This window comes from Coffea arabica, chromosome 5e (genome assembly GCF_036785885.1).
Source record: "Coffea arabica cultivar ET-39 chromosome 5e, Coffea Arabica ET-39 HiFi, whole genome shotgun sequence".
NCBI lineage: Eukaryota > Viridiplantae > Streptophyta > Magnoliopsida > Gentianales > Rubiaceae > Coffea > Coffea arabica.
In genome coordinates, this window is record NC_092318.1 from 3774713 (window position 1) to 3792725 (window position 18013).

General features: G+C 38.8%; 4 protein-coding genes across 5 annotated transcripts; all 4 read left to right on the forward strand.

Annotated features, from left to right (window-relative positions):
- Positions 1 to 65: 65 nt before the first annotated feature.
- LOC113722606 (putative disease resistance protein At1g50180) lies at positions 66 to 4161 on the forward strand. Its single transcript, XM_072049491.1, has 4 exons — positions 66 to 318; positions 367 to 577; positions 750 to 1103; positions 3963 to 4161. The coding sequence occupies exons 1-4, from the start codon at positions 66 to 68 to the stop codon at positions 4159 to 4161; spliced, it is 1017 nt and encodes a 338-aa protein (XP_071905592.1).
- LOC113722603 (replication protein A 70 kDa DNA-binding subunit D-like) lies at positions 4053 to 14362 on the forward strand. Of its 2 annotated transcripts, XM_072048105.1 has the most exons (13): positions 4053 to 4523; positions 4723 to 4776; positions 5345 to 5418; positions 11762 to 11906; positions 12003 to 12273; positions 12356 to 12452; positions 12559 to 12683; positions 12782 to 12860; positions 12958 to 13087; positions 13174 to 13325; positions 13428 to 13548; positions 13622 to 13850; positions 13937 to 14362. In XM_072048105.1, exons 4-13 carry the CDS (start codon positions 11763 to 11765, stop codon positions 14062 to 14064), a joined length of 1476 nt encoding a protein of 491 aa, XP_071904206.1. In that variant the 5' UTR covers positions 4053 to 4523; positions 4723 to 4776; positions 5345 to 5418; position 11762; the 3' UTR covers positions 14065 to 14362. The 2 variants fall into 2 exon arrangements, with proteins under 2 accessions (XP_071904206.1, XP_027101682.2); XM_027245881.2 differs by having other exon boundaries at positions 4053 to 4776.
- Positions 7217 to 11641, forward strand: LOC113722604 (uncharacterized). The gene is made up of 3 exons (XM_072049492.1): positions 7217 to 8126; positions 8218 to 10843; positions 10930 to 11641. The coding sequence occupies exons 1-3, from the start codon at positions 7217 to 7219 to the stop codon at positions 11639 to 11641; spliced, it is 4248 nt and encodes a 1415-aa protein (XP_071905593.1).
- Positions 14363 to 15970: 1608 nt separating the features above from the next.
- On the forward strand, positions 15971 to 17116 carry LOC113722602 (probable disease resistance protein RXW24L). Its single transcript, XM_027245880.1, has one exon. It carries the CDS (start codon positions 15971 to 15973, stop codon positions 17114 to 17116), a length of 1146 nt encoding a protein of 381 aa, XP_027101681.1.
- Positions 17117 to 18013: the final 897 nt, after the last annotated feature.

Consider the following 18013-nt stretch of genomic DNA (forward strand, 5'->3'; position numbering starts at 1 on the left):
GATCATCCAAGTCCTTTGAAGCTTTTGGCGATTCCTGTCAGCCTAAAAAACAAAGAAAAACAAAAATGGTTGAAGCTATTGTTGGCAGTGTGTTGCAAATACTTGGTCGTTTATTGATTGAAGAAGCCAAATTCTTGTCGGGAGTCACAGATCAGGTCAAAGAAATAAGCAGAGAGCTAAAGCATGTGCAATGCTTCCTAAGAGATGCTGATGCAAGAGAATATAAAGATGAAGTTGTTCGCAATTGGTTGAGGGAGGTCAGAAGCCTTGCTTATAGAATTGAAGATACTGTTGAGATGTTTGCAATTGAAGTCGCAGGTAATCGGGGAAAAGTGATATTGACAACATTTGGTTCTATCTTTGCAGAGGGCAGATCTCGCCATTTTCTTGGGTTGGAGATTGGAAAACTTAAAACTGACATAAATAATCTCATTACAAGTTTTCGCGGATATGATGTAAGAGCTATGAGCGAAGCAGAAAGCTCAGGTGCAACTACAAATGACAATCTCAAGTGGGCAAGACAAACTTATGCCCATGAGGTTGAGGAATATTTTGTTGGGAAAGAAGAAGACATCAGGTAATTGGTGTCACTCATGGTTGACGACAGCAAGCACCATGCTATAATCTCCGTATGGGGCATGGGAGGTCTTGGAAAGGACCATTGCTAGAAAAATATACAGGCATAGAGATGTTCAACACCGCTTTCAACATTTTACTTGGGTTTGTATAACTTAACAGGCCCAAATTAGATGTATTATGCAGGATATCTTGATGCAACTTTGTCCTGAGAAGGAGGAGGAGATCAAGAATATCGAAGACAGGGAGTTGGTTCGAGAACTTTATCGAGTGCAAACGGAGTATAAGTGCCTAATTACTCTTGATGACATTTGGTATATGCATGATTGGGAGAATCTAGTTCATGCATTTCCGGATGTTGAAGGGGGCAGCAAAATGATGCTCACAACTCGCACAAAAGAAGTTGCAGAAATTGGATATCCCTACGAGATCAAGTGCTTGAATGAAGAGGAAAGTTGGGAGCTGCTAAAAGCTACAATATCCTCAAGAAAATATGTCAAAGGTAAGACTTTTATATTGTTTGAAAGGTGAATTAGCAATATAGAAAGGGACAAATGCAGAAAACATTCTCACATTTTGGCAAAAGAATTTTTGTTTTCCTGACATTTGAAATGCTGATTTCACAACTCTTACAACTGCAAATTGGTTTAATTTGGTCCAAACTTCTAATTCCAATTATCTTTTGGCCTGACACAGCCAATTGACCACATGTGATCAACTTTAAAGATACCAATTTGTGAGATGGTAGGGACTGATTGAGAACTTCTTTAAATCCAAAACAAAAAATATATATAAACTAAGTGAAATACAAATTAAGCAGGGATTAAAAAGCAGCAATTTATGAAATTTTGTTTTCATCTCTAAGCCTTCTTATTTACCCCCCCCCTCTCTGTCCCCTCTTCCCATCTCTCCCCTTCACCACCACCTACAGCCCTTCCCCTTCCTATTTCTTACCCTCTCCCAGTTGCCCAATAAAATTAATATAATTATTTAATTAGTTGTTGAACGGTTTTTGAGATATTACTAGTTGAACCAACAAGATCGTAGACTAGTCAATGACTTTCTTTGTTATCCTATCCGATTGCTAATCCAACTCGGCTAGGTGAAGGGTCAGCTGAGTTGTAATGAATTCCTTTCTTATCCGGTCCAACCATATACTAACTAGACTAGGCTAGATGATGGGTTGACTACTGAGCTAAGTTAAGTTTACTAACTATGCTCAAATGTGATTCTCCTAGTTAGCCATGAGCATTGGACCAAAGTAGCATCGCCTACTATTAAGAGTTCATGTAGCTATCAAAGCAGGATGCTTTTACAAATCTGTACATCATAAAAAAGAAAGAGCATTCAATTGGAAAATATCACTCTTTTATAGTCTTTATAGAGTACATGAATTATCTTTATATAATAGATAAATAATATGTGCAAAGATGTATACTTGAAAATCATATGCATAGTGCAGCTAAAGTAGTGAAAAATAGTGTATTTTTTTTTAAAATAAACATCAGAATTACATTAAATATGCTCTAATGGCGTAAATTATTTAGACACACTAAGATACAATAGATTTGAAAAATAGACACTACAAATTAAAATATTAATGAAATTACGCTGTGAAGCTCCAGAAATACTTAAAAGTTAGATATGTTCACATGCGGTCCCAAGAACATCTATGCATATTTCAAACCATCAAATCTATTAATTTACTTCTTTAAGCTCAATATTATGGTGAGTTGTGATGAAATGGACCTAAAGAATCCTAAATTTGACAACTAAATCTAAAAAATTAAGATATGACAAAGGAAATGAAAAACCTAAAGAAGAAAATTCTCATAGTAAACTATGATAGAAAAAACTCTCACTAAATCAACTAAGGAGAGAATAAACTGTCTCTAAGAAACCCTAGGAGACTATATTAGATCCCAAAAGAAGAAAGAAAGAAAACCAATTGGTCTCCCTCACAAGGAGGAAGATGTTCTGTTTACAAGAAGAGGAAAATTAGAGGGACAAAGGAGAATTTAGATTGAGGAAAGTCTTGGTATTAATAAAGGAAGACAATTAGGATTAGTGTAAATTAAGAGCTGCAAATTGTCAAGAGGGCCCACTACCCCTATACAAATTCTCTTATTAGTCCTATTTTTAATGTAATTTAAGTTATGCCGCCATTAAATTTTTGAGAAGTAAAATGAATATATAACTACTTTTGTTTATGGATAACGTTGAAGTACTAAATAATCAAAAAGCCTCTTAATTGGTTATCTATTTCCTTGGAAACTAGCTCGTTGTAATCTATTAGGGTTATTATCACTTTATCCCCTTAAATTATATCATTACTATCAGTTTACCCCTAACGTTATCTTTTAGTCATTTCATCCCCATAAGTAATTCAACTCAACATGTTAAGAAATTTTGGACAAAAATACCCTTTTATTCTATAGCATTACTACACTGTTATTATTACTTTATTCCTTTAAATTGTAGTGATATAATCGATTTAATTATTAACATTATTTTCTTGACATTTTACTTCATCGTTAATCTAACAAATATGGTCAAAAAATTTTAAATATATTTACCCTTATATATATAATTAAAAATATAAGATTTAGAATGATTATTCTTCTTTTTTTTCTCTTTAAGAGATCCAAAAATATAAAAATAAAAGGATTTTCTCAAATTTCTTTTTCCACACTTATTAATACTATGAAAAGAAAAAGAAATAGGAAAGAAGAAGACAGAAAGTTAGATTTGCAAAGAAAAAAAAAATTCTAACATTATCATATTAATTTAAGATTGTTGGGATTATGATTGAAATCTAGTGGTAAACAGTAAAGTGAAATAATTTTAAAATAATGAAGTATTTAATTCTTTCTTATTTGTATTTTCTAAAAAAGAATTGAGCTCTCTCTCTCTATCTCTCTCTCCCCCTCTCCCTCCCCCTTCCGATCTTTCTATTTTTTTAATATTAATAAGATTGTCAAGAAGAAAGAAATTAATATTTTGACTTTTTTTCTTGATACTAAAGAGGAGAAGAGTCACTTTAAATTTTTTTATTATTTTTATTATACAAAGAGGAGGGTACTTTCTTCTAAAGAACTTTTTAACTTGTTAAATTGGTTTAATGATGCGATAAATTGCCTAAAAAATAACTCTATGGGGTAAATTGATAATGAGACTATAGTTTATGAGGGTAAAATGATAATAGCTTTAAGGGCTAAACTTGTTTTTTTACTTTAATTAACAAACTCTGTTAAGTTTGACCATTAGTCTTGAGGATAAAGTGACTAAAAGATAACGTTAAGGGGAAAATTGATAGTGACACCGAATGTTAAGGGGGTAAAGTGATAATAACCCCAATCTATTATTCATCTAAATGACTTGTACAGGGTGTTTATCAACCTATATAGTAAAAGCGCGAAAGGGTTCGGTGGTTGTGCTGATGTGGCTGCATTTCATTCGCTGGGGGGTCGTCTTCGTCCATCACGTGGTGCTCGCGTGCTTCCACTGGGAGGGGGCTTCAGATTGTTACTTTTCTTCTCCTCTCCTCTGGAAGAAGAAGTACAGCTTCTGCTTTTTGTCCGATAGACCAAGATGAAGACCACCTGACCTGCTGAGTAAGCTTATGGCGGTTGCTGCTGGGTTGATTGACTGGGAGGGGGCTTCGGATTGTTGCTTTTCTCCGCTGGAAGAAGAAGTACAGCTCCTGCTTTTTGTCCGATAGCCCAAGATGAAGACCACCTGACCTGCTGAGTAAGCTTATGGCGGTTGCTGCTGGGTTGATTGACTGGGAGGGGGCTTCGGATTGTTGCTTTTCTCCGCTGGAAGAAGAAGTACAGCTCCTGTTTTTTGTCCGATAGACCAAGATGAAGACCGCCTGACCTGCTGAGTAAGCTTATGGCGGTTGCTGCTGGGTTGATTGATGACAACTGTTGGCTGGTGGCCTCAATGTGGGTTTGCATGATTTCACGATTTTGCCCTTGTATTTGAAAACAAATGCAGCGTTGTTTGTTGCTGATCTTATTGCTTGACTGTGTCCTTTATTGAGAAGAAATTTCACCTCTGGTTTAGAGATCTGCCAAGAACCGACTTTTTCCTCTTTCCTTTGATTGAAAAGACTAAAAACCTTTGTTTCTCCGATCTATGCAGAGGCTCCTATGTTCCTGCGGCCGCCTCCTCCAGCCATCACCATCATGCTCCACGGTAACTGTGCCTTTTCCGCTAGTCTTTTCTTTCTTTCCATACGTTTGCTTCTACCTACTGTGTTGTTAGCTCGTTTCTTTCGTTTCCCTTGTTCCCTCTGCCGGAGCTTGTCTTGCTGCGTTCTTGTTTCGGATTTACTTCCCCTGTTACTGTTACATTTTGGCTCCTGGTTAGTTTGTTGCTTGGGATTGTCATGTTTATTTGAATTTTTCCCCTAAATTTTATGCCCTGTTGAGCTCTTGCTGTTGCCTTGGCTATTTCCTTTGCTTTACGCCCCATTTTTCTCCTTCTGTTGCTTTGTTTAGCTTTGAATTACTGTGCGCATCTTTTTACCTCTGTGTTCCATTTCCCTCCTGTCAATGGTTCTTGCAACCTATTTGTTTTTTGTTTTAGCTTCTACTCTGCGCTTCTTAGTTCGTGCGGGTTAGCTTTCCGCGCTTTCTGTTTTATGCTTTTTGCCCCTGATACCTTTTCCACTTTCCTTCTCTATTACGTGCTATAGCTGATTACCTCTTTAATCATTGTATCCTCTTAATTTTTTCCCCTCTCGTTGTTTTGTTTGACACAGTAGCCGGTCCTGCCCTCTTTTCTGCTGCTCTTCTGTTGGCTGATAAAGGCTTGTTCTGCGTATCTAAGGTTAAGGTGACATCGCTTGTTCTCCCTTCTGCATATGCTTAGCCTTTTTACTTTGCCTGTCACCTTGCTTCTTCCTAATGAGCACTTTGGTCCATGCTACACCATTCTAGAATGTCACAGGGTTTGCTTGAGCATTTCCCTCCATCCTGCTGGTTTTGTCTGCCCTGTAGTGGCTTTAAAATGTTGCATTTTTAAAATGCTAGATGGTTTGCTCGCCTGTTTGCCTGCTTTATGCTTATCTGTTCATTTTTTCTTCTTCTATATAAGACCTGTGTTTTGGCTTTTCTTTCCTGTGTTTTGTTCCTTTTTAATAAGAGCCCTTTGTCTCATACCTCTGTTATGGCGTTTATTTACTCTGCAAGCTTTTCTTTAACTTTTACCTCCTTAGCCCTTATTTCGTCGGCTCTATGGTAGTGCATTAGATATGTACGTTAGTCTTTCTTTCCCCTGCTAAAGTGTGTAGTCATTAGATGGATAGAAATGCTATGCGCCGCAAAAGATATGCGGAGATGCCGCCTCTGAAGAAAGCGGCGCTTCTGCGCTCTCGAAGAGAAGCTAAAGCAGCAAAGAAAGCTGGGAATGCTTTACCCCCCCGCGTTCGCAAGGTTCCATTAGGCTATGTCGAAACTGGTGTATCTTTCCCAGATACCCAACGTATGCCATGTCGTTCTGAGGATCAAGCTTCTGTGCATTCTCAGCCGTTAGGAAACACAGATGCTGTGTTCCGTGCTGAAAATGCATTTACAATGGTAGAAGGATTAGAATTCATGTCTGAACAGCTACCGGGTTCCTTTAATGGTAGCTCTTCTTCCTCGTTTGCCGGAGAAATACCTGTGCAAATTACACCTCCACCTAAAGGTATATCAGCGTTGCTTGACGTCCAATTCCTTCGCTCGTTTAGCTCCTGCTGTTTGGCGCCACTTACTCTTATCCGTCTCCTTTGCTTGACACTATTCCTCTTTTGCCTCTGAAAATTACATCTGCCTTTGTTCGTAACTGCAGAGCTTCCATCCCGTAATGGCCTTGTCCCAGCAAAATATCAGGGGTTGTCTTCTGGTGCAGAACCGGAACAAATCCCCCTTCATTCTACTGATTTCCAGCTCAGCACTGAATTAACTACAGAAAAACATAAGTGCACACTGTCCCTTTCACCTGAAAATGAACGCTTCCAAGACAATGAACAGCCTGAAGTTATACTAGACTCTTTTTCTTTAAATTCGCCTCTTATGAACTCTGAACCATCACCCCAAAGAGAACTTGCTTATGAAAGTAATTCTTTGTCTGCTAGGATTTCAGATTCTACTTTACCACCTCCTTGCACAGGTACTGCCTTACCTTGCCGTATTCATTTTCTTTGTATAATCCCTGACCTGCTTCAACCAGGCTATAAACAATGACTGATCATCTTTATAGCCTGGTTTCTCGGAACCTTTGCCTTTACTTCGCCTTTCCCCCTAAGGGACTTTGGACAATTTTAGATAGCTTGTTCGGATCTGCAATCCGCCTTAATCACTTCTGCAATATGCAGGCGTGTTTCCTGTTCATAAAAAGGATGCGGCCAGGTTCAAACCAACATCTGGTTGTTTGGGTATGAGGAGCAGGAACGTTAGTCCTTCTGCTACTCCATCTTTTAGTCAGTCCTCTAACAAAAAACGCAACGCTCCTGAAACTGTTACCAACCAGGCATCAGGTTGGCATTAGTTTCTGATTCGGCTTGGCCATTCATTAACCTAGATTCTGCTTTATCTACAAACCCGACCAGAACTAATTGATTTACTCGTATCCAAAATATAAAACTACAGCGATGGAGCGAACGACTTCGGGTTCAAGCCTATCTCGGCTTGCCAATATTTCTAATGCATCTCTGGTTCTGCCTGATGCTCCTGATTGTGAGCATTGTGGAGCGAAAAGGTTCCATTTGGAACCTCCTACCTTTTGCTGCTCGGGGGGAGAAATCTCTATCGTCGCTCCTCCGATGCCTTATGATTTGAAACGCTTGTTCATTGGCAACGATGAAGAAAGTGCCCACTTCAGAAACAATGTTCGTACTTATAACAACAACCTTGGCTTTACATCATTTGCTGCCAAGTACGACACTGATTTAACAAAGAACACGAAAGGTGTTTATACCTTCCGGGTCCAAGGCCAAGTCTACCACTTTCTTGATGGTCTTATTCACTTGGGCGAGAAACCTTCTGGCATCCAGTTATACTTCTTTGACACTGATGAGGAATTAGCAAAGAGGCTTGGTAACTCTGATAAGCTGCGAGAAAACACTTTGAAATTGCTTATGCGAGTTCTTTCTGATAATCCTTATGCCCGGTTCTTTAGGAGCCTTAGGGATGTTCCAAATATTGACAGCCTGAACATTGTCCTTAACTGTTATCCTTCGCTAGACCAGCGAATCTATAATCTTCCCACTGCCTCGCAAGTTGCAGCTATATGGACTGAGAGTGAAGATCAGACATCCGATAGGCGCGCTCACATTCAGGTTTATTCTCGCTCAGCTGGTAGCCATCGTCTTCAGCATTACTATGGCTGTTATGACCCTTTACAATACCCTCTCCTTTTCCCTCGTGGTGAGTGTGGCTGGCACCATGGAATTAAGCGACTTCGCAAAAGGAAAAGAGGAGAGGACGCCTGTGAGGCTGATCTTAACATCGATCCAACTTCAGTTAACACCTCGTCGGAGTTAATTGATTTGGAACAGAGAGGCAAGTACATCCCTCCCTTGTTATAAGCAACTAGGCCTATCCCTTGCCTTATATCATCTGATAATGCCCAGAACATTTTCCTTCTTTATAGCTGCTGACCAAGGCAAATCAGAAGGCAATACTGTTTCAGTTAGGGAGTACTACTGTTATAGATTTCAGATACGGGACAATGATGAATCAATGTTGTTGCACGCTCTTAGATTGCTACAGCAGTTTTCGGTTGACGGTTATGTCAAGATAGAAACATCTAGACTTGACTTCCATAGACATCGCCAAAACAAAATACGCTCTGAAGCTCTGCAAGGAGTTCTTGACAGTGTTTCTATTGGTGAAACTGCTGCTTCTAAGGTTGGTCGTAAGGTCTTCTTGCCAGCTTCCTTTATAGGTGGCCCGAGGGACATGCGCCGTCGCTACCTTGATGCAATGGCTCTGGTCCAAAAGTTCGGGAAACCAGATATCTTCCTAACTATGACATGTAATCCAGCATGGAAGGAGATTCAAGAAAACTTGAAATACCATGAAAAACCTCAAAATCGGCCAGACCTTCTAGCTAGAGTTTTTAGAGCCAAGTTTGAACTTCTTAAAGCAGAACTTCTGAATAAACAAATCTTTGGTGACGTTGCAGCATGCGTTTATGTGATCGAGTTTCAAAAGCGAGGCTTTCCTCATGCCCATCTATTATTGATCTTAAAACCTGGTCACAAGCTGCTTAATCCGGAGTCATACGACAAAGTAGTTTGTGCTGAGTTGCCCGACAAAGATCGATATCCTCACTTATATTCCCTTGTTGTCAAACATATGATCCATGGTCCTTGCGGAGCCATGGATAAATCTTGTCCTTGCATGAGAGATGGAATCTGCAAAAATCGCTATCCAAAGAACTTTTGTGCTCAAACGACTCATGGTGAGGATACTTATCCATATTATAGACGGAGAGATGATGGCAAGAGAGTCAAGGTCCGCAGATTTACTCTTGATAATAGATGGGTTGTGCCTTACAACCCATACCTACTTGCCTTATTTGATTGCCACATCAACATGGAAATTTGTTCAACTTTGAAACTCGTGAAATACTTATATAAGTATGTTTTCAAAGGGCATGACCTGGTGAGCTTTAAGATTATTTCCTGTGAATCACCCAATGATACTGATGAAATAAAAGACTTCCAGAAAGGTAGATGGGTTTCGCCTCCGGAGGCTTTTTGGCGCATTTATGAATTTAAACTCAATGAGATGACTCCAGCAGTTTACACCCTTCAAGTTCACCTTCCAGACCAGCAATTTGTTTCCTTTGTCAAAAATTCTGACTTGTTCCAACTGCTGAGCAAAGTTGATTTTTCTAAAACAATGTTAACTCAGTTTTTCTGCATGAACAAAACAAATATAAAAGCACAAAATCTGAAGTGCTTCTATAGAGATTTCCCTGAACATTTTGTTTGGTCTGCTAAATATAAAGAGTGGACTGAACGAAAACGTCGAAAAGTGATCGGTAGGATGGTGACTGTTAGTCCAAAAGAAGGAGAAAGGTATTATTTGAGGTTACTTCTAACTCATATTGCTGGACCGACTTCTTTTGAAGACCTTTTGACTGTTAGTGAACAGAGATTTGCCTCATTCAGAGAGGCTGCTCTAGCTCTCGGCCTTCTACAGTCTGATGCATACATCGAGGACACACTTCAGGAAGCGGTAGCGTTTCAGATGCCTTCCTCGTTGAGATTATTATTTGCCACTCTTCTTGTGTATTGTTCCCCGGCAGATCCTAGGTCACTTTGGGAAACATTTGAACCAGAACTTTCTGCCGACTATCACCATCATCAACCATCCCATGGCCTTTCTTCTCCTGAAATTAGAAGAAAGGTCCTGCAGGATATAAACAACTCACTTGAACAAATGGGCAAAAACATTGCTGATTTTCACTTTGTCTCCGGTGACTTCACATGCGGTTACGCTGAAAGGTTAACAAAGGAGATTGAGAATGAAAGAAGCTTAGCGGTAGCGCCCGAGGATTTGTTATTGCCTCAGAAGTTAAATTTTGAGCAAAAACATGCCTACGATGTGATCCTAAAAGCATGTTTTTCCTTCGAAGAACAAGCTTTTTTCGTCGATGGCCCCGGTGGCACCGGTAAAACCTTCCTGTACCGGGCACTTCTCGCCACCTTACGCTCACAGAACCATGTTGCCCTTGCAGTGGCAACATCTGGAATTGCAGCATCAATCCTTCCTGGTGGGCGGACAGCTCACTCGAGATTCAAGATACCACTTGATTTCTCAAAAACTAAGAGTTGTCAGCTTAGTAAACAGAGCTCTGCTGCAAAACTCCTTTTTGAATCTACGCTTATTTTGTGGGATGAAGCTTCAATGGCTAAGCGGGAAACAATTGAAGCATTTGACGAGCTGCTAAAAGATTTAATGGATTCAGATTTGCCTTTTGGAGGAAAAGTTGTCGTTTTTGGTGGCGATTTTCGGCAAACTCTACCTGTCATTGAACAAGCAACTAAAGAACAACTCATAGAATCAACCTTCCCCATTTCTCCCCTGTGGCCTAAACTACACAAGCTCAGGCTCACAGAAAACATGCGGGCTATGTTTGATCCGGGATTTTCACATTTTCTTTTAAGTGTAGGAGAGGGGAGGGAACCTGTCGATGATCAGGGCGAAATAACTTTGCCACCAGATATAGTTATTCCATATCTAGATAAAGAGGAATCTCTCAACAGGTTAGCTGGTTACATGCAATCAAATTCTGGTCATTTTTATAATCATTCCTTCTACTTCCATTATAAACAAATCTTCTTATACACAGGTTAATAGAGAGCGTGTTTCCAGATTTGAACCTCTATGCACGTGATCCTTATAACCTGATAAATAGGTGCATCCTTGCTCCTAAAAATAGCTCGGTTGACGAGCTCAATGAAATAATGATTAGGAGGTTTCCTGGGAGCCTTCAAACTTATATTAGCTCGGACAAGACTGTTGATCAGCTGCATCAAAGTGATTATGAGGACTTCCTCAATTCTCAAAATCCTAAAGGTCTCCCTCCTCATAAGTTACTATTGAAGGAAAACTGCCCGCTGATGCTTCTAAGGAATTTAAACCCAGCTGAGGGTCTATGTAATGGAACACGGTTAATATGTAGAGATCTTGGGCAACACACGATTTCTGCTGAGATTGTTTTTGGTCATCACCGAGGAAAAAGAGTTTTTATTCCAAGGATACCTCTTCAGTCACCCGACAATGACAAAAATGGGATTCCATTCATCCGAACACAATTTCCTGTCCGACTTTGCTTCGCTCTGACCATCAACAAATCACAGGGTCAAACTCTTGACTACGTCGGCATCTATCTACGAGAACCAGTTTTTTCTCATGGACAGTTGTATGTCGCTCTGTCTAGAGCTAGGACTGCGGCTAAAGTTAAAATTCTACTTGTTCCTGGGACATTTGATGGCACAAAAGTAGATTGCAAAACTCGAAATGTCGTCTTTGCTGAGATTTTTAGATTAACAAACCAGTAGACCATTCTCTGCTTGAATTATACTAACTGAAGGTGTCATGCAGATTCTTTATTCTTGGATTACTATGTTCCTGGATCTTTAAGTTGCTGTTCATTTATTCAACAACTTATGTGTTTATAGGATGGCTAACTTGCTGCCAATACGAGATGTTATGCCTCACATGAAAAATTGGAGCTGCATTATCACTGTTCAAGAAAAGCAACAGGTCACAAACTCATTGGGAACCCCTACAAGAAAGCAGAAGTTTGTTTTCTATGATTCAGAAGTTAGTCAAACCTTCTGCTCTGTTTTAGATGTGATCATTAAAATACACTACTCTTTTGCTTTCTTAATCCTGCGTTAATTTTGCCTCTTTAAATAGGGATCGAGGGTTGAAGGAATCATCTTCAATGATGACATTCCTAGAATGAGCCAGATCTTGCAGGTTTATAAAAAGTATAAAATCTCCAATGCTGAGGTCAGGCCTATACCACAAAAGTTCCAGACATCTGACCTTACCATTCAGTGGGTGATCAGTAGCAGGACTGTCATTGATGAAATTCCTGATGATGATGCAGTCATGGCTGTGAAATTCTGCTATTCAAAGTTTACTGATTTAGTTCAGTACATGGATGACAAAACTAAATCAGTCGGTGAGTCTTTCAACGCTTTACTCTTAGTATGTTACATTCTGAACCAGGTTTTTTATAATCCCCTTCCCTGTGTTATTCATAGACGTGCTGGGAGTCGTGATTAGTGCGCTCGAGAGGAAAACAATTACCAAAAACTCAAGGCAATCAGATGTTCAGAAATTTGTCCTGCTTAATGAAGAGTAACGACTTTAATCTTTGATTTAGACATAATTTCGCACTGCATCTCCTTTTCCTCTGCAGTAAATTTTTGCGGTCTGTGACTGTTACCTCTTACCACAAATGCAGGTCACAGACAGTCCTCTTATCTCTGTGGGATAACTTTCTAACTAACGAGGGAGCAGAAATGCTATCTAAACTTCACAGCTATCCTGTGATCATTGCTCGGAGGGTCAAAGTGAATAACTATAATGGTTTGTTCCCCATTTTAATCTTTACATTTTTAGCACTTAGCCTTTTATGCTCGTCTGCAACACCTGTAAATCTTTCTCCATTTCTTTTCGTCGTATAGGGGTCGCACTTGGTACTTGGTTTGATTCAGCGATTCTGGTTGATCCTCCTATACAAGAAGCAAGAGAGCTCAAGAATTGGTACGGTGTATTTCCAATCATCATTCTATACACAGTTTCGATCTAAATACTGTCCTGCCTACCAGTTCTAATATTTTGTATGCATCCTTTCACCCAGGGCGTTGAGAAACACTAATCTGATTAAAGAGCTTGTCGAAAAAATGGACTATATTAAATATAATCCACAGCTGTCATTGAAGCCAGACCAAAAAACAACTTGGATTTGTAACATAACCTCAACACAAAAGGTTTGTAAATGGATAGTGTTGGCCTCCTTTCATACTTTTTCTCATTTATGATCATTTTTTTATACTCATGCTTGCTCCACTTTTAGACTGTGTGGGTCAAGGCACAGATCTCTTTTGACCACATCTTCCAGAAATATTGGTACATGAGTTGCAAAAACTGTTGTCGAGCTACAGCAGCAGACTATGAAGTGGTGTTTACCTGTAACTCATGCAAAGAGAAACATCCTGCAATACCTAGGTGCTAAATAATATACCTTTCCTATGTTGATTTTTGTTTGTTGTTATCTAATGCTGTCGTTGTCACTAGATATCTTCCTGCATATTGTGTACCCATTTTCAGATGTCGCTTTGATGTCGATTTGACCGATAGCACTGGAGTGATCCCAGCCTCAGTATTTGGCGAATTGGCAGAGAAGCTATTGACATTTAATGGACTAGAAGCAATGCAGCATTTTGATCAGGTTCCTACGTGCTGAATCCTAATACTGAAGACGTTATATATTTTTTACTCTTGTTTTTCTGTTTTCTTAACAGAATGTTGAACTTCCACTCGAGTTTGTCCATAACGAGCTTAAATCAAAAATGTTTCTGCTCCATATCAAACCTGTGCAAACACAGCTGGCAGATGCGAGGCAGCGTTACACAATTATATACTACTCTGAAATTGATGATCCAACTGCTTCTATCCAGTTAACAAGTCAAACAGAAGATGACTCTTCTTTCCTTGGCAAAGAAGTTGACAATGTACGGTTGGGGACTCCAGGTAAATACCAAGTACCTAATTTCTGTCCTATACTTATCTTTTACGGCAAATGAACAGCAAACCATGTAAAAAATTTATTATCGCAGGAGGAGACAGTGATCGGTCAAAGATTTGTGTTCGGCTTTCTGACAGATTTGATGAACCCCAGAACGTTGAACTAGATGTGGATGAAAATGCAGAGTGCAGCTCTAGCAAGAAGCAAAAACTAATCTAGCTTGTTGCGGTTCAGTTTTGCATCCACCTGACTCTTAGATATTGCCTAACATGCTATCGTATATTTTTGCAACGTTCCTTGTGCATTCTTAGAAGGCTCATTAATGTATTAATGGAAGATGTGTTTTTTGTCCATGAGATACCCTTTAAACCCCTTTTGGTCTGGGACCTTTTACCTTTGCTGATAAGCTGCAATCAGCGACACTATGTATCTAAATTGATGCCTTCCAACTGCTATGTACTTGTTACAGTATCCTTTCAATTCGACATCTACTCTATTAAGTTTATTAATTGACCTCTTGGTGGATGTAATAATTGTTAGACATCAGCTTTTTCATGATACGTTTCTCATGACTTGTTCAAGTCTTCCCCTACACATAACCATCTTATTAAATATCGACCTACCGTTATGACCTGCACTTACTCTACTGACCAGCTCAGGTTCGAAGACCTATTGTCCTTAACATGTATAGCTGTTTGACCTTCAATAAATTTAAGCAAGCCAACTTTTCCCTTTGTTCAGGTTCAATAAATTTATAGAGGACAGATATCCCAAATCATTAAGCCGCTTAGCTGTGAAAAATGAGAGCCGGCCTGAATATACAAAAAAATCTTACCCACAGAACTATCAACCATCCATTCTTTATATATAGGTGCTACCTGAACACAGCATGCATCCCAGGCAAAGTGCTGCACCAGGCTAAGTTTCCTACTTTCACTCAGTTATTCCTAACGTTTACCGCATTACTTTGCCTGCATATCATTGCATCTTTGACGCTTTATATTTATCACCTTCGCTGATCAGATCAATGGCAGAAGCATCATCTACCTATGGATTAACAATCAGCGGCTCAATGGCCTGTTGTTTTCTGCTAAAATGCATTCACAAAGGAGAGGTCTATTTTTTCCCTTTCGCTCAATATAAAATACATGCTACCAATGATTAGTACAATTATATATCTTCGTTTAACATTTCCTTTTCTAATCTTCTAAAAAACAGATTCTGCCTGCTCAATTGAAGCTATTACTTAATCAGCACCAGCGCAATACAATCATTATCAAACATGGAATTTATAAATGGCCTGTTGCAGTCGGTGATCGTTCATTCGAAGAAGGTTGGGATCAATATTGCAATGAAAATATCTCTCTATTTACTTCCGCCAACACTTCGTCATCTATACACCAAACAAAGCCATGCCAATTAATTCCAATTTTACTCCCCTCGATTTTTCCTCTATAACCTTTTTTTTCAACACCATGTTTGATGCAAACTTTCATGTACTCACGTTTTCTTATCCCATTACTTATTTAAAAACTTAATCATTTTATAGCTAAGTTACTCAAATACAATTCATACGCTTTATGATATTTCTACTTGAAAGTCTGGGCATTTTCTGGGCAACATTAAACCACCACCGCGCATCGCGCGGTGATCCCCTCCTAGTAAGAAATAAAAGTGGACCACTTCAACACAAGTAGTAGTTTGATAGTTTGCTTGAATATTTGTACTCTTTAAATGAGAATGTACACAGATGGCGTACAATAGTAACCGTTCAAATAAGGTAGAGAAACTTGTTTTGTTAAAACGTAAAATTTTAATCATCATCCCAAATTCCCCTCGCGCCTTTTTCTTTGCGTATCATTCATATAGTCACCTCTCTTATGGGCTTATTCTCGATTTCTTGACTTTTTTTAAGTATTAATTGATCATCAAAATTAACTTAAATAGTATCCTTATTTGTTACTTTTATTCTTGCGTTGTTTGTTTGTTTTTTTTTTAAGAGCATAAGATTATCATTTCTTTGAAATGAAATTTGGCAGTTGATAGGCTGATTGATTGATGAATAACTGGATAGTGAAATAGTTCTCAATGATGATTATTTTGTTATTTAGGTTGAAAAAAAAATATGAGCTATTTGAAACCATGCTTCCTCTATTTGGGCACCTTTCTGGAGGATGAGTACTTAGATGCCAAAGAACTACACCTACTATGGATTGCAGAAGGCATGGTCTTGTCGGAACACCGAAGAAATGGGGAAACATTACTCAATGTTGCAGAGAGGTATTTGGTTGAATTAGGGCAAAGATCTATGGTTCAAATGCAAGTCAATGGATTTTCAACCTCGTGTCGCCTTCATCTTCATGATGTGATGCGAGATTTTTGTTTAAAGAAAGGAAGAGAAGAAGAATTTTCTGAGGTCATAGATCTTCGGGGTGTCGAGAAGCCCTTGCTGGATTCCGTTTCTCACACCAATAATGATGTCTACAGATTAGTCGTCCACATAAATACTAATGTTGAAACCCCCGTTAATGCTAACGCTATTGTGGAGGATTTTAAACAACTTTGTTGTCTTCTTTTTCGCAATAGTGATGGTGCTTGGTGTTCGAGAAAGAAAATCATCTGGGCTGAAGGGTTAAATGTTAATTACAAGACCTTCAAATCGCTTAGAGTGCTGAAGTTTGATAAGTATGATTTTGAAGGGCAAGATTTAGCCACAGGTCTAGAGAAACTCATCCATTTAAGGCTTTTGTGTTTTAGAGGCTGCAATTTCGACTTAAGTGGTCTTCCATCATCAATAACCGAATTACCATTCCTCCAAACTCTTGATCTACGGGTAAGCTACTTGTCGAAGATGCCAAATGTCTTTCTGTATGCATTTAACGTGATAGAAATGCCAAATGTTCTTGGAAAGATGAAAAGTTTGAGGCATTTATATCTTCCTACAAGTGCAGGCATTGAAGTAAAAGAAAAAGTTCGACTATATGGCTTGAGTGAGTTGGAGAGACTTGAAGGATTCCTAAGTGATAGAGATGAAATTGCTGATCTTTATGAACTACCGAATCTTCGAGTACTTGATGTGGCTGTTACTAATAATGAGGGCCTTTGCGCTATCATGAACTACATGAACATAAGTGGGAAAAATTTGCCGGAGATATCACTTACCCTGAGTGGCGTTTTATCCATTGAGTCAGAACAGGGGTCTATCCTCCTGAGAAGTCTGTTGGCATTCGAAAACCTACATCATTTAAGCAAGTTTCCCCGATATGAATAGCAGCTCCACCCAGGCTTGGTCAAGTCGGCATTAGAGTATACTCGAATTGATGAAGATCCAATGGAATCACTAGAAAAACTTCCTCAATTACAATATCTCGCATTTGATATTGAGTCTTGCAGAGGAAAACATTTTATCTGTCATGAATGGGGCTTTCCTCAACTTCGACATCTCAGAATTTCTGACTTGTTCAGTTTACGTAGCTGGAGAGTGGAGAAAGGTGCAATGCCTAATCTTTCTTCTCTACAGATTTCTAGATGCCAAATGTTGGAAATGATTCCAGAAGGATTGGAAGATGTTGCAAGCCTCAAAGAAGTGATTATTTTTGGCATGCCTCGTATTTTTGTTGATAGAATTAAAGTTATAGATGGTCGAGAAGGCAAGGATTTTGATAAAATCAAACACATTGCTTCAATTACTTTTCAGCGTTGTTGATGCAGTGTTAGGTATATATATCAGGCGATCTCTTCACTTTTCGACTTTTTTGTTGAGCTTCATTACCATTTATTGACGGAAGACTAGAATTCTTCATACTAGTATTAAGCCAAGTACTAGTGTAATTCAAAAGCACGTCCTTTTCTTTTTCTTTTTTCTTTAACAAGTTCCATTGAATCTCAATGTCTAATTGGGAAGTGTTAATTTTTTCCATGCATACTTTGCAGGGATAAATGATTCGTGGCTAATGCTTGGTTTTTATATATATTGGAGGCCATCAGATGGTCCCTGAGCTCTGAATGAGATATATACAAGCCTGAGATGTTTCCAAGTTGTGCTCAAGAAAAGCTTAAAAGGGTTTCCTTGTCTTTTTCTTCTTCTTTCTTTATTTTTTTTGGTTATAAATATCGACAAATGATACAGATTGGTTTGTTTACTTTGCAAATAACTGCATTTTGATTT